The 27,247-nt window shown below is 39.0% G+C and overlaps 1 protein-coding gene across 20 annotated transcripts in view; it reads right to left on the bottom strand.

Moving 5' to 3' along the window:
• LOC130084143 (obscurin-like) overlaps positions 1-27,247 on the bottom strand; it is a 54,449-nt gene that overhangs the window by 10,835 nt on the left and 16,367 nt on the right. For 8 of the 20 annotated variants that reach the window (XM_056249336.1, XM_056249337.1, XM_056249339.1 and 5 more), the window contains 35 exons: positions 26,770-27,036; positions 26,332-26,598; positions 25,955-26,221; positions 25,538-25,807; positions 25,161-25,430; positions 24,771-25,037; positions 23,437-23,703; positions 23,044-23,310; positions 22,457-22,723; positions 21,881-22,147; positions 18,238-18,504; positions 17,621-17,887; positions 17,085-17,351; positions 16,587-16,853; positions 16,212-16,478; positions 15,496-15,765; positions 14,722-14,991; positions 13,984-14,262; positions 13,339-13,596; positions 12,828-13,094; positions 12,319-12,591; positions 9,882-10,148; positions 8,473-8,748; positions 7,953-8,225; positions 7,576-7,866; positions 4,573-4,842; positions 2,865-4,133; positions 2,317-2,598; positions 1,948-2,029; positions 1,662-1,795; positions 1,136-1,333; positions 897-938; positions 632-730; positions 283-501; positions 42-72 (listed from right to left, as the gene is read on the bottom strand). In XM_056249336.1, coding sequence (XP_056105311.1) covers positions 42-72; positions 283-501; positions 632-730; positions 897-938; positions 1,136-1,333; positions 1,662-1,795; positions 1,948-2,029; positions 2,317-2,598; positions 2,865-4,133; positions 4,573-4,842; positions 7,576-7,866; positions 7,953-8,225; positions 8,473-8,748; positions 9,882-10,148; positions 12,319-12,591; positions 12,828-13,094; positions 13,339-13,596; positions 13,984-14,262; positions 14,722-14,991; positions 15,496-15,765; positions 16,212-16,478; positions 16,587-16,853; positions 17,085-17,351; positions 17,621-17,887; positions 18,238-18,504; positions 21,881-22,147; positions 22,457-22,723; positions 23,044-23,310; positions 23,437-23,703; positions 24,771-25,037; positions 25,161-25,430; positions 25,538-25,807; positions 25,955-26,221; positions 26,332-26,598; positions 26,770-27,036 — 9,361 coding nt within the window. The remainder of the gene's footprint in view (positions 1-41; positions 73-282; positions 502-631; positions 731-896; positions 939-1,135; positions 1,334-1,661; positions 1,796-1,947; positions 2,030-2,316; positions 2,599-2,864; positions 4,134-4,572; positions 4,843-7,575; positions 7,867-7,952; positions 8,226-8,472; positions 8,749-9,881; positions 10,149-12,318; positions 12,592-12,827; positions 13,095-13,338; positions 13,597-13,983; positions 14,263-14,721; positions 14,992-15,495; positions 15,766-16,211; positions 16,479-16,586; positions 16,854-17,084; positions 17,352-17,620; positions 17,888-18,237; positions 18,505-21,880; positions 22,148-22,456; positions 22,724-23,043; positions 23,311-23,436; positions 23,704-24,770; positions 25,038-25,160; positions 25,431-25,537; positions 25,808-25,954; positions 26,222-26,331; positions 26,599-26,769; positions 27,037-27,247) is intronic. The other 12 variants (XM_056249344.1, XM_056249338.1, XM_056249341.1 and 9 more) reach the window with 12 other exon arrangements.

The raw sequence follows: 27,247 nt of genomic DNA, 5'->3' as shown, positions 1-27,247 counted from the left end.
TAATTTAATTGATAGCTGTAACCTTTTATATTTAAACTTACTCTGGCCCCACTTTGCTCATTTGCTCTGGTGCTGTTGGATAGAAAATTATAAGCATGATGATTAAAAGACCAGGTTATTTATTAATAAATCCTATTTAACAAGCAATAAAGTCAAATATATACCAGAAATATTCTTGATATAAAATAATATTATTTAAAAATAATAATAATAATAATAATAATAATAAGTCATGTGATCCTGACATCACTATGGTCAATAACTAAACCATGAGTTCCTGACCTGTCTCCACATCCAGCCGGGCTGTGTTAACCGACTGTCCAGCACGGTTGGTGGCTATGCAAGTGTACATGCCACCATGATTTTTTTCCACTTCCATAAGGATTAGACTATGCTGACGGCCAGAGCTGGCCACCTTGTAACCTGGTGTGTCTGCCTTGATCCACAAAACATCCTTATCTGACACTTCCTTTAACCAGTTCACAGATGGGGTTGGGGAACCTTCGGAAGACAGTGACTTAGCATGTTTTCACCTAATGTAACGTGCAACTGAACATTGTGCTTAATGCTTTTCTGTATTTCTCAAAATTGCATGTAAAGTAATTTAATTTATTGTGGTAACATGCCATACCTTCCACTTTGACTGACAGCGTTATACTTGCTCCCTGTTTCACCTTCTTGTTGCTGAACCTCTCCAGGAAGCGTGGTGGCACAAGTGGCACCTTTGAATCTATTTGTGGGAAAAATACAAGTGGCATAGCAAATGATATTCATGCTTAATCTTTCTTATTACTGCAAATTTCAAAATGCATTTGCATCTGTTCATACCATAATGGAACAATGATTCACAATTACATGTGCTGTGTGCAAGAATATGTGACATTACAGATGTTTACCTCTCATTCGTCCCTGTTCAGGTGCTGGGCGCTCTCCAGGAGCTAACAAATGGAAATCATGTAAACAAACAAACAAACAAAACATTTAAGCATTTATTTAGCACATTATAATAAAAGCCCAATTTATGTGAAAAAATCACTTTAATTATCATTTATAATTTCACCATGCTCCCAATTCCTGTCAAAGACCCCATGGAAGTGACACATAAAAAGGCTTAAAGCTTAAAAGGAACATTTACCCAGTACATTCAGTCGTGCTGAAGAGTAGGCAGATCCAGCTATATTGCTAATGTATGCTGAGTATTCTCCGGTGTCCTCCCGCTTAACATCCAAAATCTCAAGACTGTGCTGATCTCGCTCGGTTGACAATACAATTCTGCTGGAGGCTTGAAGTGGGGTGCCATCTTTGAACCAGTAAACTCTTGGTGTGGGAAATCCTGCAGAATGGTGTTGAACATGAAATTGTGTTTGCAAACCATTTTACTTCTGCAATGTAACAGCTGAAAATTAAAGTCGTCTTAGATGCAAAGCTATGTGAATGTGTATTAAGAACATAAACAAGGTAATTAAAAATAGGATGGACAGAAAAAAGGATGTAGGACATTAATGTCATTATGCTCAGAACGGCTGGAGTTGAATAGCAGATACAACAGGTGCAGATGTAAAAAAGGACACACTTGGAATACACAGTGCATAAATAAACAAAATACAGATAAAATAGATTCTGAAACAAAACAATTTGCATCCATGAAAAAAACAACTGACCTTTGACCCTAACACTCATTTTGGCAATGGGTGCTCCAGGACTGAGGAATAAATCGTGCAACTCATCCAAAACCTGAGGAAGCTGCTCGTCCTCTGCCACAGACTCAAAAGCCTCTGTGTCCCTGTGCTCCGAGCTAAGAGAGCAAACCACACAAAAGCAGAAGCCCATGTAAAACTAGCATGAAATGCGAATCAGAGACTTGTTTTGGCTGGATCTGTGCAAAATGTACTGTGTACTTGTAATACTGACATGCGTCATTAAAATCACTAAATGATTAAATCTCACCTAGACACATAGCCTTTAGCACTGACATAGGAAGACGTCTCTGTGGCATCAGCTGCTGTGTCATAGTCTGAGCTGCAAGACACTTCAACGATACACAAGACTGAATCAATGATTTGTTAGAAATAATAAAGAGCAATAATAGCCTTCATCTTAAGTATGTTGAAAATGTAGGGGCATTTTGAGGACATCTACATACAAACAATGACAATTATTCTTACAAAACGCATGCAGTTGCATTCTTACTCTTCACAGATGCACCGGTAAAAGAAAGTGCCATCTTTGTTAAAACGCTTTAATAGGGGATAACATTGCTTTCTTGTCTATATTTGTGAGTTTTGATTTGACACTTTCTTTTAACAGTGTACTCACTGTCCACTCTCAGCTCAGCCTTGCTGGAGGCGATGCCACTGTCATTTTCAGCCATGCATCGATATACGCCCATATCTGTGGGAAGCACAGCTGTGATGATCAGCTGGTGACGACCTTCCTGGTCTTCATTGATCATGTAGTGGTCGTTTTCCTCCAACAGCTTTCCATCCTTGAACCATCGCACAGTGTGAGGGTGTTTGCCAACAATTACACAGTCAAAACTGACTGGAAATCCATCAGGAACATCCTGGCTACGAAGCTCCGTCAGGAAGACGGGGGCCGCTGGGAGGTTGGTAGGTGATTAAGATAACCATGAAGAGCAAACAAAACCGAAAAGAACAGAACATAGCAATATGATGCTAAACCAGGCGAAAAACATTACATGCCATCACTTTAAGATCCAAAAAAACAAGCAAGTCACAACATTTTTGTAAATATCCAAAGTGCTGCCCTATAATGACAAATATAATCCAGCACTGAACCATGCAACTTAATGAAGAACCAAACAACAGTAGCAAAAACAAAACCAGATGGAAGAGGTATCATACCAGGGGTTCCTGTCATGAAAGCAGGCATCGGTTGGTCCTGAGTTGGGGTTTGGGAGCCATCTTGGGAGACGCCCATCTTTGTGATACGCAGCTCTACCTTAGAACCTGCTGCTGCTATGATGATCGTTTCGATGGGCACTCCTTGATAAGTAAACATTTCCTGGAAGCGCTGGGAAGCCACTTGAGCTTCTGCACGGTTATCAAAGCGGATGTAGATATACTGATCGTCTTCCCGGTAAGACTGTAGATCCGGTGGCGGTAAATCTCCTTCATCCGCACTCAAAAAAGGTTCCTCCTCCACATCTGGAGGAAGGCGAGTACGAAGAAGTCGCCGCAATCGCTTACTTGCCTGACGTAAAGTCTCGTCCATCTCACTCCCCGAGGAGCTCTCAGCTTCACTATCTGCACTGTAGCCCAGAGTGAGGGGTCGTCGCCCAGAAGATTCCCGCATTGACCCTATGGTGACTTTACCACTATGGGTGGAAATGCCAAACTTATTGGTGACTTCACAAGTATATACACCTGTGTCTTTGGTTGTGGCAGCTGTCACTACTAGAGAGCAGGTACCATCATTATAGATATCAATATGGTGGTGCTTGCCATCTATTAAGGGTTCACCATCCTTTAGCCAGCGAACTTTATCTGGCTTACCCTCCACAATGCACTCAAGATGAATTGTCCCATTGGGCTCCTTCGTCTGCTCTTTGAATACTTCTTTGAAGACTGGTCGCATGTCCTTTCTGGCTTTATAACCTTTGAAGGCTGCCTGAATCTTGACAGCAGCATCTAGCAACTCATCCCCTTTCTGAGCTTCCATGAGGGGCTCCACAGATGTCTTTGTAACAGATCGCTCAGTCATCTGAAAGTGCTCAAACAGTTTGTTGGAGGCAATGGTCTCAGTATGACTTTCCACAGTCATCGAGGAATTGCTGGTTTTTTTGAGGTAAGACACCAAGCTTGTTGTCCCACTGAGAGATTCCTCATCAGAACTGGTATAGAGATTAGGCTCTACTTTGATTTTGGGAGCTGGCTCAACGGGTCTCTCTTTCTCTTTCACTTCTTTTTCAAGAACTTTTTCTTCTTTGTTTTGTACCTTTTCTTTACCATCTTCTTCTGGTAATTCTGAAATTGAATCTAATGTGGGTTCCCGACTCATTCTCCTCTTCTTGGCCACTGCCTCCCACAAAGCATGTAGATCTCCCTCAGAAGCAGCTTCAGGAGGCAGTTTGGGCTGGCTGCCTGCATCCTGAAAAAGTGTTGTACCATCTCCTGTAATCAAGGAGTCATAATAAATCAGTCAACTTATGCATATGGTAAAATTTTTATGTTGGACATAAAGTTAATTAAATATATCAACAATGTGTCTCTGCAACAGCAATTGGTTAAGAAAACTCAGGTAATCTGAAGGTGTGAATAAAGAATAAAGTAGCATTATAAACGGAAACAATAAAGAAAAGTAAACAAAACGGAAGAACTAAAAAAAACATTAAATTAAAAATTAAAAACAAACAACCCACCCAAAGAGACTTTGGGAAGAGGAAAAAAGTTATTTGAACACTGTAATCTTGTAATGAAGAAAATAATTAAAGTCGCAAAGTTCCAAATGTTGTGACAATGACATACACAAGAAATTATTTCCACATATAACCACCAACAACAAAAAAACAGTGAGAGCAAGTTAGATGCGAGGTTAAGCTAAATGAAGTACCTTCGAGGTTGAGGTTGACTGAAGTCTTTGCCTCATTTGAGCCAACACAACAATAGACACCCTGGTCTGTAGACTGGAAATCCTTAATGAGCAAAACTTGGCTCTTGCCCTCTTCTACCACTTGGTACTTGGCCCCAACCTCTATCTCTCTGTTGTCCTTGTGCCATGTGACTGATTTACTTTCTGCAGAAAGTTCACACTCCAAACGAACCATCTTTCCTTTTTGGAGCTTAGAGCTGGTTAACATTTTGGTCATGGTCACTGGTGCATCTGAAGACCAAAGGTCCATTCAAAGAACAGTTGAAGAAATGCAGCAAAAACTCAACAAGAACTAAGATTATTATTTACACAAATAGAAAATACACTTGTTTGGAGTAGTTTTTAGTGTTCTACTGCACTGCAAAACCATTTGAGTGAGCTTATTTCATTTTAATTCACTAAAAGTATATTTCCTAAACTCCACTCAAATATTTTATGTTGCTGAAACTTAAAAACATTAACTTTACCCTCTTATATTTACCAGCTAGCTATAACATGTGCTAGTACAGCAAGAGAATATCAGTGCACCAGCAAGTGCAATTACTTCTTTTAAACAAAGCAGTGTAGAGATTTTGACATCTTTACATACTTTGGCCCATCCTCAGCTTAAACACAGGCTCTTCAGCACAATGGAAACCCTCCCAAAATGCAGACATAACAGAAACCCTTTTAAATACCATCATAACAACATCAAACAATGACAGGTCTCCCCCTAAATTAATATTGTGCAAAAACGCTACGCATTAAATAACATTTCATTTGTATTAATTTTAATAAATAGAGTCTGAAGCCAAGCACACTGGGAACTAGAAATCTGCTGCAACTGATTCAGTTTGAGTTCTGCTTAAAGGGGTCCTATTATGTTTTTTCACTTTTTAACTTCAGTTAGTGTATAATGTTGCTGTTTTAGCATAAAAAAGATCTGCAAGGTTACAAAGCTCAAAGTCCACTTCAAAGGGAAATATTTTATTTAACAGAATACACGTTTCAAGAACTAAAACGAACGGCTCATTTGGGCTACAACATGTTTTTTCAGGTTCTTATGAAGTCAAAATGTTTCTCATTTAAATAATCTCTGCCTACAGAATACGCAAAAAAGATGGTTAAGCTGCGCTAGAGAAGATGAAGAGTGTTGTCTCTGTTTTTTCCATCCTTTTAAGTTATTTTAAACAATGTTCCTGAACATTATAACCTCAACGTTTGTCTGTGCACTGCACATTTTACAGAAGACAGACAGAGTACAATGCAGGCTATGCACATAATCTTATCCTGAAAGACGTAGCCGTTCCCATTTTGTCAAGACAATATGTTGTTTATGGATCACAACTTGTAAGTATGTCTTATTATTTGTAGTTGTGTTTTCTATTAACAGTTTCAATTATACATTTTATGTAGTTGCTATGATAGCTACCCCAAAAACTAAATCAAGACTTCTTAAAAGGGCATAGTAGAACCCCTTTAATCAGTTTTGAGTTTCTCAGTTTCTGTTGAGTGCAATGAACTTTCAGTAATATTTGAGTGAAATTAGATAATTTCATTTAATAATTTGACTGTTAGGTTTTACAGTGTACTACTGTAGCATCTAGTGCAGAGGTCTTCACTCCTGGTCCTAGAGTCACTTTCCTGCAGAGTTTAGTTCCAACCATATTTAAACACACTTGAATCAACTAATCAATGTGTTTGGATTTACTTAAAGGTATAACCAGGTGTGTTGGAGCCAGGCCCGGCTGCAGGATGAAATGACTGAGGGGGCATGTGAAATTGTTAAGGGGGCTTAACTTTATACCATCAATGAACAATCAATACACACCTCGCTTTGGAACAACAGATTTTTAAATGCAGCGCTCCATAAAACACCCCATATGCAACTGCACAGGTAACCGCGTAATAAAAAGATGAGCCAGCATAATTTAATATTCATATATGAACTCTTTCACGCTTAAATTTAAAATATTCTAACTGACTCCCCAGAGTGAGTTTTTATTTTAGAACGTTCCCCATTAATGTTTCCATGGCAACGCGTCATATTTGTCACGTGACACACCGCAGCCACAATAATGAATGACAGATGTGTATCGCTTTTATTTCCTTTTTCCTTTTTTATTCAAAATATTCACCAACTTCCTTACCATGTCATCAACTATCTGATATTCCGATTGTCAAAAATGTGTAAGTGAGTGTGTTTGGTCGTTTAAAACCCTTATAAATAATCTTGATCTTGATCTATAACGTGAGATGGGCGCCACCATGTTTATTTGCGCCGCAGTTCAGAGAGTCATGTCAGTCATCATCAGTTTCTCCCGAAATATATGTAAGAAAGTGGCCGGTGAACTGTGAGACGAATAGAGTAAACTTTATAGTCACTTCCACTATGTTTGTCTGATATGAATAACACACGTTGGCAAATTATATTTAAATAGATTGTTTATTACTGCTTCCACAGACATCCGTGTGTATTTTACAAACTCCAAATGTATCGTTTTACTAGTGCTTATGTGTATTTCAATGTCTGAAACCTAAAATAAACAATATGAGGTTGAAAACACTGCATAGTTTTGATATATGACAGCGCTGAGCTCGTCCATCTCTGGCTCAACATTATACATCCCATATGGGACCGTACCGCTCAAAAGGTTAAACATTTAAGGTTTAAAACATTTCATTTGTAACCATGAATACAAAAATGAAACTGAGGGGGCACAAATCAGATCTGAGGGGGCAATGCCCCCTTTTGCCCCCTCGTGGCGCCGGGCCTGGTTGGAGCACGGTTGGAACTAAACTCTGTAAGAAAGTAGCTCTCCAGGACCAGGAGTGAGGAACCCTGATCTAGGGCAGACTGCTAATAGCAAGCCTTCTATACAGACTCATAGAGGCAGTTGGGTTAGATTAACATACAATATACTCACAATGAACTCTATAAGGTTGCTTCCGATAAATTGGTCAATTCAGTGAGTATCCACTTACCAATCGTCACAGTTTGAGGCAGCTGGACAGGCTCTCCAATGCCAGCACGGTTAATGGCTGCGACTCTGAATCTGTAACCTGCCCCCGGTATGAGGTTTTCAACCAGAAATTCAGTATTGCACACTGGTTCTGTGTGGCAGGGCAGCCAGAGGACACTGTCCACTAGACGCATTTCCACACGATAACCAATGATTGGGCTTCCTCCATCATTGAGAGGGGTGAACCAAGACAAGGTAACGGACGTTGGGCCTTTACTCACCAGCTCTGGATCCTCAGGGGGATCAGGCACAGCTACACGAAGAAGACAAAATTAAAAAAGGTTAGTCAGCAAGTAATGGTAGAAAATTGTAATGAATGATGCACAAAATGACTCTTACCAATTGTGGTGAGTTTGGCCATGGATAATGCATCCCTCGCTGCAAATGTGATTTCCTGTGTGGGTTGAGCCTGGGCTTTCTTCAAAATGAGGCTGTAGGAAGAGCCACTGGCTCTCATGGCCCATTGGTCATTATGTTGAAGCTCAACACCATTTGCATACCAAGTCACTTCACTCTCAGGCACAGCTTCATTCAAAGCACACGTGAACTCAACTTGTTCTCCTGCAATGGCGGTCTTATCTTCCAAAGGCTTGACCACCTCCAGTTGCCAAGCTGTACAGAACACATTCATAACATTCAAATGCATTTACATTTATGCATTTAGCATCATATTTAATATATGATGAAACTAGAGCATGAAACTAAAACAATAGTAAACAAAGCTATAAGATTTAAAATAGAAAATAAGGTGCATTTTTATTCAAAATACAGTCATGGCCTATAAGAGTCACTTTTATTTGATAAAACATGTTCTAAAACCTTTATATAATGTATTGCTAATAAAAGAGAAATGCCATACCTTTGACAGACAGAAGAGCAGTAGTTGATGAAGTACCAGCTTGGAATGTAACCCTTGTGTTTTCACAAGAATGCAAGTCTTTTAAGAGCAGAAGATGCCGTCGGCCACTCTCAAAGGAAACAATCTCTACATTTGCCGACTCCTTTACAGGCTTGCCATCGACTAACCACCGGCAGTCTTTGGTTTCAGGACGTGACAAGGCGCATTCAAAAAGTGCTTCACCACCACTAATGGTTTCCATGTTACTCAGCTCTTGGAGAATGTCAATGGGTTTAGCTGCAAAAGAAACACAATACCTGAAAAAACACTGGTTTTCTACATACCAAAACAAGTTCCTGTAGTATATAACTGATTGACCTTAGAAGAATTAAAACAATAACTTCTGACCCTAAAACAATAACTGAATTCAGCACAATCACACTCGATTAACAATTCTTCCAACATTTCACTAGCATATAGCATTCAGTATTGAGTAGCATAAAAAGCAATGGTAGCTGCAATAAAAGCTCATGATGGTTACTGCATAGCCAGCCAAACAAAAAACAGCAATTTTTGACTTGAGTAAAAAAAAAAATGTTTTATTTGTGGGTGCCTTTGAATATTAGCTTAAAAATGTATAAAAATATGTCAAACGTACTTAAATACAAAAGACATTGCAAAAATAAAATAATACATTCTGGAAGAAAAAAACCTGAAAGATGGATTTTTTAAAAGTTTTTTCTGCAACATGGCATCATGACTTTTGCGTAAACATACACGCCACTTTCAAGTCAAGTGGCGTGTTATCTATACGCATTTTAAGCTATCCGCGTGTATGCGTGTATGTCTACGCCGTTAAATGTCCGAGTGATTCTGCGTGTATGTACACGCCGTTAAATGTCCGAGCGAAACGAAGCAAAATGTAGATCTACATCTGGGGATATTTTTTTCCTAGGATGGTAGGGGAAGACTCATAAATGGTATTAACCCCAGTGACGGGTAGGTTTAGGGACGGGGTCGGGATAGGTCATATATTTATATATACAGTAATGTAACGTTAAGTCAACGGCGTTCATAAACACGCTGAAAAGCGATTATGCGTGTTGATAGCACGCCAAAAATGGAAATACGAATTGCCGTGTCATACATACGCCATTTCATGAGATCAGTCTGTTTATTTAGTAATTAACTTTTTTTATAAAGGTGTGTGTCGTATTAGATTTTGAAATTGGCATGGAGAATTATATTTCACTGGTTTTGACTACTGACGTTTTGGTATCGTGGTCATGTGAAACCATCAACATCAAATTGCTAAAGACGTGTCCCTGTAAAACCCTTTTTAGTAAGCCCTTATACTGAGTCTTTGTGATGATCCAAACTTTTGAGTTATGAATGACACACAGATTCTCCTTGTCTACAGGTGTGCTCACCTTGCACCCTGAGATGTGCCACAACAGAGGTTCCTTCTGCCTCACAGGAGTACATCCCCCCATCCTGGGGCTCCACACAGCTAATGTACAACCTTGCAACAGTCCAGTCCTGTTCCACTATTACCCTGCGACCATCTGCTTGCACAGGTATGCCGTTTCGCTTCCATATGGCCTTGACTGGCCGGGAATACTGACAGATGAACTCTGCAGGCTGATTCTCTGCTACGTGTTGGTCCTCCATTGCACTGACCACCTCCACATTGGGATCTATAGAGGGTTGGTGGTGGGGATAAGTAATTTTCTCAAAACCCCAGTGCACTTTGGAGTAGAGTTCTTCACCTCAATCCTCTTTGAGGTATTGGGTGGTATTTAATCTTTTTTGCAACTGAAATACAAGTCTCAGCAACCTTTGCAACTTCATCATCTAAGTCGCTGCTGAAGCATTGCTAAGCATTACTTAGTTATTACTAAGTCAGATACAAAGTATGGTAAGTGTATCATCTTTTGCTTCTCTACTCCAAACTGACCAAGGACATGGTCAATTACAACCAACAGATGCCTAGTTGCAGTGTCAAGTCAAACTAAGGCCAAATCTAGAAAAAGTACATGCAGCACAAAAACAGAAGCGTAGTTAAGATTGATGAGTAGCCTACAATGGTCTTTTCACGAGTTCACACTTACATACAATTAGAGGAGTACAGTTTAATGCGTATTTGGCGTGCTGTCCGGAGGGAGGGGTCCGAGCTCGGAATTCAGCCCGAACCCAGAGTACTCCCCCCCATATGTAAAGGGTTAGGACTAGAAGAGTGGAGAAGGGGTGGTGGAGGGATGCTGCTAAACTCAATGGATTGAGGTGAGACTGCTGAATCTATATACACCTCTTATCATTGATTGCTGAGTGCTCTCCACCCGTGTTAATTATCTGAAAGTGCTCCTCCCGCACTTTGTTAATAAAACATCATATTGAGAGTATAAGACCATTTTTCTTTTAAAGTTTACACATTCATTTAGTAGAATTAATTACATATATAAAATACTGTGATAAAAATGAATGCAGCCTATATGCTACACCAGTGAAATGCTTCTCATCAAACCACACATACTGAGAGTAGGCAATACATATTCAAGCGTTCATACTGTAGCTGATTCAGACCAACAATAATATATATATATATATATATATATCTAAAAAAAAATCTCAGACAGATCAATAAACTGAATTATAAAATGTATTGCTGTGGATGTTAAAATGGATTGCTGGGATAGTGCTAGGCTTACTGTATGTATGTCTAATTATATACAAATAAAACAAACAAAATACTGACTGCTAGAGACACCTTTTGTGATGAATAATGTTATGTCTATGAATTTGAATAATTATTCATTTGGGGACTCAGAAAAAATTAATATGATTAATTGTGATTAAAATTGGAAAATATATAAATTACGTGATAGTTAATGTATCGACAGTCCTAATATCTTAGCCACACTATACTTTCTTTTATAATAAATAAATAAACTATCTTCACGCCTCGACAGTAAGGACTGCCTGATGCCCAGCGGGCCAGTTTAACATTTGCACATGTTTTTAAGTCAAACCAATTGCAACCTTATTTATAATAATACAAGGTTACATAGGTCTAAAACAATGAAAACAACAACTTTTTGTGGCAGGACCAGTGAAAATTTTGTCTGGACAAGTAAAAATCTGAACCACTGGCCTGTTCGGGACAGAAGAAATAATCCTTAGCATTGAGCCCTGGTCCATATACAAATCCAAAATAATTGTACTAATTTATTAATTAGTATGCCGATTTAGTAAGTAATTAGAAAGCCAAGATATTGCAGCCAAATCTACTGTTTAAGGTTAGAATGGCACATTAACTACATGCATCCATGAATTTCCATTAAAAATACATATTTTTGTTTTCAACCTATCTTACTGTATACTTTTGCCTAATAGTAAAGTGTCTTGGCAGCTAACAAAAATATTACATTCTAGGCATGGGTAACCCAAAAAGAGATTAAAGTAAATACAAATCTTGTTCTATCAGGATTGCATTATTGAGCATGACACTGAACCGAAGGATTCTCCAGTGTAGTCTGTGTAAAAATACTTTGGAATAGTATTATTATTAAGTAATTTTCAGTAATACGAGTCTGCAGCATATATCAAAGAACAGTAATCAACTACTTAAAGGACAGATTGTGACAAAATTCAAGATTCATGGTCCGACTATAACTGTTATAAAAATCAAGAAAGGTAAAAACCAAAAAAAAAGAAAAAAAGGCAACCCAAATGCTTCAAAGAATGAGTAACTGACTTTTAGATTTAGGAAATTCATGGACACAAAATTAGTCCAGTGCTATTCGTTTAATTTTAAGCCTTTAAATCGCTCTGCCAAGTGCTACTAGGCCCCTTCACCCCGTTTGGTACCTTTCACTAACAGTTTGGCGGAGGATGACAGGCCACCTGTTTTGAACAGGACTGTACCCGAATCATTGGGAGAAAGGTTCCTTAGGGTGAGAGTGTGGACATGGTCTTCACCCACACTTATTTCACTGAAGGTACTGTTCTCCAAACGAGTGCCATCTAGCCACCACTGAACTCTGCCTTTGGCACGGCGAGAGAGCTGGGAGGAGAAAATTGCCTGTTCGCCCACAAACACATCTGTATTCTTTATACCCGACACTATGAGGACCTCAACCTCTGCAGAGACCAGACACAGAAACCCTTAGATCACCAGTGTCTAAAAATACGCATACATTGAGTAGCCTATACTTCATAAACATAATGCAAACTTTATAAAGACATAAGGGCATATTCAAAAAGCTACAGATTTTAAATAACCTCCAACATGTATGAGATAATTCTGTCTGTTTCATCTATAAATTTACTAAAACTAAAATGCATTATGCAATTGACTTAAGAGTGTTATTTGATACCTTGCAGTGTGACTGATGCTGTGGTCAACTGGTCTCCAGCATCACAAGTGTAGTAGCCATTGTCCTCTGGTTCCAGATCATGGACATGGAGCTCCAGCACACATCCTTCCTGTTTCATCTCAAATTTCTTACTGGGTTGGAGCACCACTCCACCCTTTCTCCACTCTACACTTTTAACTAGTTTAGAAAGTTCACAGCGCAATGTGATACTATCTCCCTCTATTGCATTCTGGTTCTCTAACTCCTTCTGGAAGTATGCAGGTTGACCTGATGATGGATGAGAAAAGAAGTTGAAAGAATGTAATTGTCAGATTTTAAAAAGGCTGCCAATATCTGTGAAGGAATCAAAATCTTCTTTGTTCCACAAGAGAGCCAGATACAAAGAGAAAGGAAACTAGAACATAAGTTGGAACACAATTCTTCTTGGAATCTGTTTGTGTTCACTTTCATAGTCAACAGGCATGTTGATAAATTAAAACAAATAAAGTCACAGGCCTACAAACCCGTTTACCTTTTACAGTAAGGGTGGCGCAGCTTTCTGCATCTTTGGTTTTGCATGTATACACCCCTGCATCCCCTTCCTCCACCCTAAGGATGCGGAGCTGATGGACGGCTCTATCCTTGTAGAGCAGATACCTGCCCCCTGCCTTTATCATCTCCTGATCTTTGTACCAGGTGACAGAGGCCTCAGGGTCGGAAGTCATGCAGGACAGTGTGACTGTTTGACCCTCTTTGGCAGTCAAGTCCAGAGGCTTCTCTAAGAATACGACTATGGACAGGAGAAACCCAAACCCAAGTGCTGTCACATCATATTGTCTACCTGAAGACTCTGAAACTTAGACACTTTAAGCCATTGAACAGATACAGTGATACACTAAAAATTCTTTACTGAGTGAGAAACTCATGCTTTAACAATTATGGATAGGAATTGGAGAAAAGACAGCGTAGATGTCTAAATAATAAAAAGGGAATAATGAACCAAAAATGGATGAAAACTACACCGTTTTGGAGTGTAGATGTAGAATGGCCAAAGCAGATGGAAAAGCAGCTAGAAGCCTTTTGTTATGATTGCGCAAAATGAATGCAGCTACTACCTAATGACAGACAGATGATTGCTTACCACCAATGAACACTGTTAGCCATAAGGGTCTTTTACCTTTGGGTTTCTCCTGCACCATCAAGTAGGCAACACTCTTCTCAGGGCCAACCACAAAGGCTACATCACCTGAATCATCGGGTGTGACCATTTTCAGCACTAGGCTGTGTTCCCTTCCTTGGGTGCTGATTTGATTTAAGTCATTGTTTTGAAGGTGGTTGGAGCCGAGCCACCACTCAACATTCGTAACCCCTGTTTGGGACACCTCACACTTGAAGTTAGCATCCTCGCCTGTTATCACAGTCACATCCTTTAATTCTCGTGTGATTTTAACACATTCTGGGAAGGAACGTGATGAAAGGGACTATTGAGGATCTTCCAAAAAGTCGAATGAGGTAATTTTTCCACCACTGACTTGTACTTATGGCCTGGTTTCACAGATAGGGCTTAGATTAAGCCTGGATTAGGCTTTAGATCATTTAGAACATTGAAGTAGCTTTTATAAACGTGCCTCAGAAAAAAACATTACTATTGTGCATCTTGAGAAAAAACAATGGCACTGACATTTTTTAGATATGCCAGTGGAAGTTGCTTTCAGTTAAAACAGCTCAGATATGCATTGTGGTCTAGTACTTGGCTTAAGCCTTGTCTCTGAAACCGGGGGTATATCTTTTACTTATTTATCTTTTAGTACTTTTTTATTTACTAGAAGTGAATGAGAATGTAAGAGGATGTATTAATCCTCCAAAGTGTAGTTTATTATCATAAACATAGCATCATGCTATCCTCATTAGTTACCTTTGACAGTTAATGTGGCTTTGCTTCGTTTGTCTCCTGCTTCGCATATGTACTCGCCACCATCTTCCACTGATAGCTTAAGGATCTCCAAGGTTTGGATTGTGCCATCCCTCTTTATGGAATATTTCTTTCCATCAGATAGGAACTGAGTGCCCTTCTTCCAGGTCACATTGGCACCAGGGATTGAAGTTTCACAGCATAATGAGGCACTGCCTCCCTCTGTGACTTCCTGGCTTGTCAACTCCTTCGAAAATGACAGCACGGGGATTTCTGGCGGGAAACAGTGATACATAGAACACATTCTAAGACATGTGCAACACCCTAAACCTGAAGATTATGAGGTGTTAACAAATTTCCTTTGCAATTTCTCAGCCAGGTACAAAAGTAAGCCTAACTTTGGAATGCTTTTTGCAGCATTTCTGTTATAGATCAAATTAATCATTAACGATTAAATAGTCAACCTTCTAAATGTAATATCCAAAACTCAACATACTAACAAGCAATGGTCAAGATAAGACATATTTGACAATTGAAGACAAAACATACATGCATAAAAAGTAGCTGGTCACTTTATTTTTGCAATATGATGCATTAAAGCATGCATCAAACAAAGACAAATGCAAGATATATTACATGTGGAATGTATTGAATATATATATGGATATAGGATGATCAGACACACTAAACACGTGCACAACAGTGCATGTGTTTGAAACCCACTGTGATCATTCAAGGAGTAAAAATAAATACATCCAAAAAGTTCTTCAGTTTTACCTCTGACTGTTAGACAAGCAAAAGAAGTGTGGGCACCCACATGGAAGGACACCGTGCCAGAGTCTTTCTGGGTGACACTTCTTAGTGTGAGTGTGTGCCTTTTGCCTTTCATTCGGATTTCATTTATCTCATTGTTCTGTAGTGGGACGTCTTGCAGTGTCCACTGAACAATGAGTGCATTATCATGAGAGACAAGGCATTCGAAATGAACGTCCTCGCCTTCATTGACAATGCAGCTCTTCAAGCCAGTTAAGATTGTGATTTCAGGTTCTGAAAGCAAATTCAGGTTTCATTTTGCAAAGAAAGCAACAAGCAACTTCAAGACAAATTTATTCTAAATGTAAAAATATCAGGAGTAGTCAATAGGCCAAAAGATAGATGAATAAACTACCTCTGTATCGATGTAACAACCAAAACAAGATAGCTATCCTTTAAATAAAAAAGGTTAAATTGCAAAGGGAAAAGTGTATAACGTTATGTTAATCGCAAAAAACTCGTAAGTGGGAGTGCATTGGAGAAAGGTTCAATTTAAAGTGCAAAATCACGTGCACAGAGTAGGTGCTTAAAGTGATCTGGGAAGAAGTGAAGTGAAGCATATCATAAGAGAGGATGGATGGTGTAGTATTGAGGATGGTATGGAGTAGATGTGTGATCATCAAAATAGAATGATGAGGTCAAGTTAGGAGAGATGAGGACTTTTATCAGGTGATTCCTACCCTTCACGGTGAGTTTGGCAGATGTCCGATCATGTTCTGTCTCACACGAGTATTCTCCAGAGTCTCCTCCCTGTAGCTTGTAAATAATAAGCTCAGCAACAGCTCCATCTTGCTTCAGCTGACATTTGTTGCTTGCTTCTATTACACTCTTGTCTTTCCTCCAGATGACTTTGGCTCCAGGTTTCGCAAGTTCGCATCGAAACACTGCATTTTCCCCAGCCTCAGTATCCAAATCTTTCAGTGATGACTTGATAAGAACTGGCAGTGCTGCAAAAAGCGAGTAAACAAGTGTTTCAAAGTCATCAGAAGAAATGGCTTCAATTGAAACAGGAATATGATTACTTTTATTAGACCAAGGGTTCAATCCAAGCCTACCCTTGACTTCCAAATATGCAGTGCTTTGGCGATCTCCGGTATCACAAATATAGTCACCAGAGTCTTCAGGTTCAAGGTAATTTATGACAAGTTGTGCATGGTGACCATCTTGCTTAAATTCATATTTAGCACAGGGGCATAGACCAATTTCACCCCTTCGCCACTCAACTGGAATGTCTGCTTTGGAGAGTTCACACTGGAAGCGGATGCTCTCTCCCTCAACAGCTGTCTGGTTCTTCAGTGCTTGTGTGAAGATGGCTGGAAGTGCTGACAATTCAAAGAGTGGCATATGATGCAATTATTTTCCAGACAAGTAAGACCAAGACAACACAAAGGCCTTAAAGTACAGGTTACAATTAAGTTTCTTTCCTTAGCTTTATCTTCATAACAAACTGTGGAATCATTCACACTTCATGAACACAGGGTGAGAGTGATAATGCATTTCAAAGATGGATTAGAATGATGGAAAAATTCATGGAGCAGTTGGTCTTCTCCTACCGTTAACCTTGACATTGGCAGTTGTAATGCTGTCTCCACAATCACAAGCATAGTCGCCAGTATCTTCAGGTTTGACATCAGTGATCTTCAGCTCAACAGTAGAGCCAACTTGTTTGATGAGATACTTTCCCCCAGAGTGGATCACCTGAGTTCCTTTCCTCCAAACCACAGGAACTGCAGGTTTGGAGAGCTCACATTGGAAGATGATGCTCTCTCCTTCAATGGCTGTCTGGTTCTGCATCTCTTTTGTGAAGATGGCTGGAAGAGCTGACAATTCAAAGATTGGTATGAGATGCCAGATATTTAGTTCCAGACATACAGATGATGTAAATATAAATATTTTCCAGAGAAGATATTGACAACAAAAATGCAGCGTTCCAAACAATACTTAAAATTAAATCCATTTCTTTTTTGACCTTAACTTGATAAATGGTGGAATCGTTCACACTTCATATCCAAAGAATGAATGTGAGCATGCATTTCAAAGATGCATTAAAATGTTGTAAATATTCTTGAAGCAGTTGGTCTTTTCATACCATTAACCTTGATGTTGGCAGTTGTCATGCCGTCTCCGCAATCACAAACATAGTCTCCAGAATCTTCAGGTTTGACATCAGTGATCTTCAGTTCAACAGTAGAACCAACTTGTTTGATGAGATACTTTCCTCCAGAGTGGATCACCTGAGTTCCTTTCCTCCAAATCACAGGAACTCCAGGTTTTGAGAGTTTACAGTGCAAAATAACACTGTCCTTCTCTTGAATCTCTTGATTCTGTAGCTCATCTTTGAAGACCACTGGTAGTGCTGAAGAAGTCAGGCAAAGTAGTTGAACTATGAACATGATCTTGTGAGATTAATTTACACTTTTCATTAAAAAAAAAAATCCTGTCACTGATAGATGCAAAACTTTCTTCTGCAATTGCTGAACTTATATTTTTACCACCTTGTAAGATTTTTTGATGAAAACAGCCACCATTATGAAAATGGGAAAACTATAAACTAGACAAACAACTTATTGCACCTGACAAGCCAATACACAGTACTTTACCCTACTCTACCATAAATGAAGACATTATTGAAGGACAGCTATGTAGATCAGAAAATAGGAAGCTTATTCATCGTTGAAGAGGGTTCAAATAAAAGCTCAGTCCTACCATTGACTTTGATGTTAGCGGTGGTGATGCTGTCTCCGCAATCACAAGCATAGTCTCCAGCATCTTCAGGTTTAACATCAATGATCTTCAACTCAACAGTAGCCCCAACTTGTTTGATGAGGTACTTCCCTCCAGAATGGATCACATGTGTTCCTTTCCTCCAAATCACAGGAACTCCAGTTTTTGAGAGTTCACAGTGCAGAGTAACACTGTCATCTTCATCACACGCTTGGTTTAAGAGTTCTTGCGTAAACTGAACTGGGCGAGCTGTTGAGGTAAGCACTTCTTGAGTATTTCTGAATTTACAGCTGAAGTCATTTTTACACTATTCTATAATAAAACAAAATCTGTACAGGCAAATGCTTTATAAATATTACACCTAATTCAGGAAAGTTGAAGAACACACCATCAAATCAGTAATGTATATAAGTTGAATAAGAATGCCATCTAGTCTTCTTTGTCAACACAAAAACGGTTTAAAAAAAAGTGATAATTAAAAAAATTTAAGACTATCTAAAGGGAAACACTGCACAGGTACACATGGTCATTTAAAGCAATCTAGATGTGATCTTTCAAAAATAATAAATAAAACATCCACATCAAGACTGGTGACATGATGGGCCCTATTTTAACGATCTGAAACGCAAGTGTCAAAGCGCAAAGCGCAAGTAACTTTGTGGGCGGATCCCGGCGCTGTTGCTATTTTCCTGGCGGGATAAATGCCTCTTGTGCCTGGCGCAAATCTAAAAGGGGTTGGTCTGAAGTAGCTTCATTATTCATAGGTGTGGTTTGGGCGTAACGTGAAATAAACCAATCAGAGCGTCATCTCCCATTCCCTTTAAGAGCAGGTGCGCTTGTTCTAAAGCGGATTCCTATTATAACGGCGGATTTGCCAGGCGCAGGAGTGGTTCACAGCCGAGGAGAGCAACGTTCTCGTCAGGGCCGTAAAACACAGAGAAGTGACATTGGGGATGGAGAAACCCACGCAAATTAACTTCTGTTAAACAGGCGTATGATAATTTGGGTAAATGTGTAAGCTACATGTATGCTTTTATAATAAATTGTCTATCTATCTATCTATCTATCTATCTATCTATCTATCTATCTATCTATCTATCTATCTATCTATCTATCTATCTATCTATCTATCTATCTATCTATCTATCTATCTATCTATCTATCTATCTATCTATCTATCTATCTATCTATCTATCATAATAATGTATGTTTTGCAAAAATGAAAACTGCTGCTTAGAAGAGAGAATCAAAGTGTATGCGCGTTGTGCACACGCTACATTGATTATGGCCAAGCATGCGCCCTTAAAATAGCATAATGCACAACGCGCAACACGCCACTGACTTTAGACTAGGTTTTTTTCTGGTCAGTGGCGCAATTGTTTTATAGAACAGCAAAATAGCATGAGGGAAAGTTTGCGCCGGAACACGCCTCCTCTTTGCGCTGAACCGCCCCACGGAGCGCAAGTGTATTTCTTAGTTAACCGACGTGTGTCTGTGGAGGGAAAAGTCCGCTTTGCGCGGGTGCAAAATAGGAATGATACATGCGTCACTGTACAAAGTCATTTGCGCCGGGTGCAGGATAGGGCCCGATGTGTTAAAGTAGTCAAGAATGTTAATGTCTGCATCAGTTTACATCCATAAACAGGATAACTTTTTTTATTATTTCGAACTGCTAAAAACGGCTCTGTGTTAAATATAGAGACACAAAACGTCTCTGTGTTAAATATAGAGACACAAAACAGACCAAAAAAAAGATTTTAAATTAAAAATTATGAAAAATGCAAAGGTAAAGAATAATACTCAGACAAATAGCAGAGTGAAATGATACTGACAGAAAAATCCCACAGGCTGCAGTTGGAGGATGCAATTAAAAACCAGTTCACAAAAAAATGACCAACACCTCCAATCACATTTAAGTTACAATGCCACCAACAGTCTAGACTTGAAATAATGAAATAATGTTATGCAATTAATTCTGAAAAATCAAAGCAAGAGGACACTATTTATGTTGTATATCCATGATATTCAATGTTGTGGAAGTGACCATCACATTTGGTAATGTAAAGCATCAGTGCTGCTCTTCCCAAACCAGCTACTTTCACTAAACCAAGGACACTAACAAAGATAAATATCATGTAATGCAAGCTAGTAATCTCTTCCTTACAACCGTCATCCACTCTCACCCTCTTCACCTCTGACATCAGCAAATACAATGTGGGAAACAGATAACACTCTAAATAGAGTAAATCATCTAAATATTCACCAAGTATGACACTGAAACAAGCAGTGGTGCAGATAAAGCTGCAAGAGAAAAAAAAAAAACATTTGGCTACTAATTTTCAAGTAAAAAAAGTATATATGAGAGAAAAGCCAACAATATCATGTTAGCAACATGTGCTTCATGTTTCCTTAGTTATCTAAATAGTGACTTATTTAAAACATAAAACAGAAGCAGCTACTTCGCTTAAGATTGTTCTGTAGCAAAATGTAGGAGCAATAGTTCTGGAAATTGTAAAAAGAAAAAACTCCCCGTCGCTAACAATATCCAAAAGGAGCAATAATGCACAGGCAAGAAGTTTAAATGTAGAAAAGTAATGATTATCATCAAAATTTAAGACACACCACAACAAAAGATTCAAATAAAAATGCGGTTATAATGCAAAAGCGAATGCGTGGCCACATGCCGCTCCAATCACAAGAATGCATTACTGAACATTTTGAGTGGGATTCACATTTTCAATTGCACATAAAGGTGCTGCACGACAGACAAGAAATGCGCAACAGTTTCATACCACTGAGCTCTGCCTGTTTCTCTCTCTTCTGTTTATGGAGGTTTGTTTCAGGGGCAGCGGTAGAACTGAGGAACTTTAGAACTTTTACACTTTCATGTAAATTGGAGACTTTGGCTAAAACCATAAAGATCTTACAGCACAAATAGCAAAGCCCATGTCAGACAATAATGGCAAATGCAGAACAAGCAGACGTCTTGGATTACAACTTATGAATGAAAACAACTAAATGAAAGCCCCCCAAAACTGACTGATTCCAGACAGTTTAGCATGTCCAAGCAAGAAGGATTCAAGCTGCTGACCAAGAAAACAAAGCAAAGACAGAATTGTGACTGAAGTCAGACAAGAGCTGAAGCCTTAAATCTATATCTCTGTTTCACAAATGAACTGCACTAAACTGAAGAGAACACAAACTAGGCAGACCGCAAAGAAGACAAGTTTGAGGCAATACCAAAACAGATGTCTGTCAGACTATGGCATAACTGCACAGCAGGTGGAGCCACAGCAGGATACAACAAATAATCTAAAAGTTATATTTAATAATTTACAAAATTATTCTGTTCCCCATTAACAACATCTGCAGTTATGGTTTTCTGCTTTGGCATGTCATCTGCAAGAGCGTAATTTTGCTCTACACGATGAACAACTAAATTTTTTGGGCATTTCAAATATACTGTAGGATATCAGTGAAAACCTAACATAACAAATGCAACATTAATATTCACCAACACCAAACAAACAATAATATTCAAATGTGTAACACTTTTTTTTGTCAGAATAGTGCAGTTAGGAAAGAATGGTTAATAACTACCAGAAAGATTAAGAAAGATTCATACCCTTGATCTTCATATTAGCTGTGGTTGTCTTATCACCACACACACAGGTGTAGTCTCCTTCATCTTCACATTTGAGATCAGTGATCTTCAGCTCCACCTTTGAGGCAATCTGCCTGATGATGTACTTTCCTCCAGACTGGATAACATGGCTTCCTTTTTTCCACTGCACAGAGATGCCAGGTTTGGAAAGCTCGCAAGACAGAGTAGCACTGCCTCCTTCATCACACTCTAGGTTCTGAAGCTCATGTGTGAAGACCACTGGTAATGCTAAGGAACCATGAAGAAATGTTGGAACCATATTACACAAACAACTCAAGAATATATTAAAGAACTGGACAGAAGAGAAGTCTTTCCAATCTTAACAAAATAATATGTATTCCAGTTGTGAGCCCTACCAATTGAGCAAAACAAAATTTTACCATTAGTATAAGAAAAACTCCTGATCAAAAATAACTTCACGGCACAGTGGAAGACTGTGTTAAAGTAATTCCATAAACAATCACTATTCAAATAAGAAATGCATAAAATATAAAACGGGTGTCATGATGGTGTTTACATTCTGTACATCATTCCTACCATTGACGGTAATGGTAGATGAGGTCTTGTTAATCCCACAATTACAACTATAGACTCCAGCATCTTCAGGGTTGACATCAGTGATCTTCAGCTCGAAAGTAGACCCAACTTGCTTGATGTGGTATTTCTCTCCGGAATGGATCACCTGTGTTCCTTTCCTCCAAACCACAGGCACTCCTTGTTTGGAAAGCTCACATTGAAGAGTAACACTGTCCATTTCTTGACACTCCTGGTTTTGTAGTTCTCGTTTGAAGATCAGGGGTAGAGCTAAGAAGCAATTGGCGTTGTAACAGTTTGTTAGTATAGTGCACTCTGGACACAATTTAAAAGCACACCATTCACAAACCTCCCAAAGACAACAGGAGACGAGATAAGACAGAACATCTTACAAGACAAGATTGGGAAATTTTTGTAGTAGTAAATCTTACAAAATCTCTCTATAAACGTTCCCTTCAGGTAACTAACCAGTAAATGTAAAAATATAAAATAAAAAGTCTTTTTACTCAGTAAAAAGTCTTTTTACTCAGTAAAAAGTGAACATGTAAAAAGCAGAGATTCACATATATAAGACTGAATGAACTTCATACCGTTGATCTTAATGTTTGCCGTAGTCTTTCTGTCCCCACACAAACATGTGTATTGTCCAGCATCTTCAGATTTGAGGTCAGCAATCTTCAACTCAAAAGTAGCTGCATCTTGCTTTATAAGGTACTTTTCCCCAGAATGAAGTACCTGCGTTCCTTTCTTCCAAACTAGTGGAACCCCAGATTTTGAGAGTTCACAGTGAAGAGTAAGACTGTCTCCTTCTTCACACTCTTGGCTTTGTAACTCACGTTTGAAGACAGCCGGTAATGCTGAAGTGTAATTGTATGATAAATCAAAGGTGTACAATTATTACCCTACATATTGATCAAGTTAGTTGACAACATATACGTTGACATTTCAGTGTATTGCTTGCAATGAATAAGCTTTATCCATACCACTGACAACAACACTTGCTGTTGTTTTCTCGTTTCCACATTCACATGAATATTCTCCACTGTCCTCAGTAACTACATCTGAAATCTGTAGCTCAAACATGGTGTCCCTCTGCGTTATCTGATATCTTCCCCCTTGTTTCACATTTTCAGTTCCCTTCTTCCATTGCACTTGGCAGCCAGGTTTTGAGAGCTCGCAGGAAAGTAAAACTTTCCCGGCTTCGGTAACCTGCTGGTTCTTCATCTGCCCCTTGAACCTGGCAGGCACCACTGGAGAACGAACAAGCATCATATAATTAAAATTCTTCATAGTTTTAACGTCCAAAAGACAGGATGGCGGATCATTGGGATGAAATGATGAAGGCATGACAAGGAAGTTATGATAAGCCGATGTTCGGTGTTATTTTGTATCAGGATGGGATTAGGCTATTAATGTATATCTTTACATCATTCTTGGTGGTCAAAATTGTCTATAATCACAGAAATATACCAACAAAAAATCAATTCCAATACATCCATTGTACCAGGACTACGTGAATAAAAATATGATATATATACAAAGACTAAACCTTACAAACCAACACAAAACACAAATGCTGATGTGCCATTTCTAAAATTTGACAATTCTACAGAAAGCTTGATAGACATCAACTGGAAATCTCAATGGGTTCTTCATAAAATCTTAAAATAAATAAGACAAGGATTCTAATGGTACATTATTATATATGTGCACATGCCACATGTGCACACAATGGCCACACCGACACCGGGCACAAAGTACAAATATATTCTATCACATCAATTGTTGTAATAAGAAGCACAAGTAACAACAATTCCAGCACATATATAAAAAAGACTATTTAACCATATTTCCATTAAACTTTCTTGCTAGAAATCTAAATGACATGTAGAGTACAAACATAATTGTGAAAGTATAATATAAAAGTGTCATTACTCTGAACTAAGGTGATCTTCTGCAGACAACAATGTATGAGACCATCAGCAAAATACCTGGTAGTAACATCGCCACAGAGAAACCCAAAAGTTAAATGCAAAAAGGCAGAAAGAAACTATACAACACATATGCTGTACTTACCAGAAAGATTTTCAAAGATTTTCTTTACTTAGGTAAAGCTTGCCTTCCTACATTACCTCTGACTTTCGTGTTCATATTCAACGAAAATTTGACTGTCAGATTGAATTAATAATGAATTTATAAAAGCAATCTAAACTGTAAGCATCTGGGATCTGTCCATCTAAAAAAATAAGATTCTCAGCCTTCAAGGCATTATTTTCAAGCTAGGCTAATACATTGCAATAAACACCAAGGTTCTTACCTTTCACTGTCAATTTGGCTGTACTCTTTGTAGAGCCAATGTCACAGGTGTATACCTCGCTGTCACTCTTCTCTAGATCCTTAATGTTGAGGATGAGGACGGTTCCCTTCTGCGTCAGCTCATACCTTCCTCCAGCCTTGATCTCCTTTGTTCCTTTCAGCCAGGTGACTTTAGAGGCAGGATGGGCGGTTTCACATTCAAAGAATACAGCACTATTCTCTTCTGCCGTGGCATCCTTTAGCTCACAAATGAATTTGTTGGCCAGTTCTACAGAGGGAATGAAACACTAAGGTAAATATATTTCTCCTTTTTAGGAGTATGGGATTTCCCCTGTTGTATATTTTTAAAAAAATATGTCAATGCAAAACCATTAGGTGTAAAATCCTTTACCTTTGATCTCCAGTTTAGCCTTGGAGGTTGGACCACCGGTGACCTCGCAGCTGTATTCTCCAGAGTCTTTGTCAGTGACGTTGTGGATAGTCAACTTTATGAGCATCTGCTCCTGACTGATTTCATATTTTTGGCTCTTTCTGATAGACTTGCCATCCTTGGACCACTTCACTTCCAGGCCACATTGAGAAAGCTCACAGGAGAATACGGCATCTTCACCAATTTTGGCACTAACACCCTGAAGCTCTTTAGATATGGTAGGAACTTCACCTACCCCCAAAAAATAAGATACGCCTTGATTAAGCAAAACCGGATTTGTGTTAAAACTTGATTCAAATTCATTGCTCTTGTTTTTATTGCACACGCCGCTTACTCACCCTCAATAGAAAGTGTTGCCTTTGAGCTCAAATCTTTGAGAGTGAAGACCACCTCACCAGAATCAGAAGCTGAGACTGATTTAATTGTTAAGGTATACTTGCGCCCTTTGCTGCTTATCTGGAAACGGCCTCCATCAGTGACAGGTTGGCCTTTTAAGCTCCAGGAGCACTGCTCTGAGCTTTCCCGGGACAATATACACTCAAATGTGCAGTTTTCACCTGCTTTGGCCTCTATCGACTTAAGACGCTTGGTTATCCCGATGTGGATATCTGGGGTCAACAACACAGGCATTATTGGGAAAAAAACAAAAACTTAATCTTCATCTGTTTCCATAAAAACATACATGTAAAAAACACAATAAATGACACTACAGTGTCACTATAGCACAACAGTATTTCCATAGTTTGTTGACATACCTCTAACAGTGACCTTGGACTTGGAGAGGTCCGTGCCAAGATCACAGCTGTACTCCCCAGCGTCAGCTTGCATGACGTCGTGGATAGTCAGTCCCAAGGACTTACCATCATGGAGGAGCTCGTATTTTTTGCCTGCAGACAAGACTGTACCATCTTTGCACCACACAGGGGCCACTCTGGGCTTTGAGGCTTCACACTTAAGGGTCACTGTTCCCTTCTCCTCTGCAACTACATCATCTAGCAACTTCAGGAATACAGCTTTCTTTTCTGAATGTCAATAAATAAAAAAGTGCATCAAACCAAAATCTGTTAAAAAATGTCTTCCTCTTTCACATTCAGCTTTTCTGTTTTATTTAGACATTGTCATGTGACCTCACCTTTGACCTTCAAGCATACTGTTTCTTTTACATCCCTTACGCTGAATGACACCTTCCCACCATCCTCAGGTGCTAGGTTCTTGAGAGAGAGTGTATGGGTCTTATCCACATGGGTGATGGTATTGACTTCATTGTTGAACAGCAGCTTGTCATTGAGCGTCCATTGGACTTCTTCATCAGCATAGTTAACCTCACAGGTGAACACAGCATCACCATCTTCATCCACCTCAACATCTGTCAGATGTTTGGTGATCTGGATTTTACGCACTATATCAAGTGTAAAAAATGTTTTATCAGAGTGGAACCAACAGCACCTATATAATGCCTTTTTGGTGTAGTCAAAGCCTCTTACAAGCAACCCTAACCCTAGCGGGCTGGATGTATAAAGGGAATGCAATTTGAAACAACATGCTTCGAATGCCTTCTTTATGACTTTACCTTCTACTTTGAGAACGGCTTTGCTCTCACAGACCCCGACCTGACAGCGATACTCTCCAGAGTCCTCTGCACTCAAAGCTTGTATAATCAGCTGCACATTGGCGTCCTTTTGCTTCATGCTGTACTTGCTAGAAGCCTCCAAAGCAGTTTGACCCTTAAACCACTGCACTTCTTTTGGTGGGGCAGAGAACTTGCAGCACAGTGTGGTGGAAGTCTTCTCCTTGGCTGACACATCCTTGACAGGTTCAAGGACTTCAATGGGACGCTCTATGGGGTGAAATGAACAGTGACTTTGAAAACAAAAGTTCACAAAACTACTATATCCTACAGCATTACATTTCATCTGTAGTAAACATATAACCAGAACAAAATAAACCTTTTTAAAGCTCAAAGCACTCAGCCTAAACATTTTTGCAGCAATTTCAATTCTACAATAGCTAACATTTCTGTAGCAATTCTATCATGCATCATTATCAAA

Source organism: Rhinichthys klamathensis, unplaced genomic scaffold (genome assembly GCF_029890125.1).
Source record: "Rhinichthys klamathensis goyatoka isolate OS25496 unplaced genomic scaffold, OSU_Roscu_1.1 h1tg000059l_1, whole genome shotgun sequence".
Taxonomy (NCBI): Eukaryota; Metazoa; Chordata; class Actinopteri; order Cypriniformes; family Leuciscidae; genus Rhinichthys; species Rhinichthys klamathensis.
The sequence above is the reverse complement of the archived record's forward strand: the minus strand, read 5'-3'. Positions and strand labels throughout refer to the sequence as shown.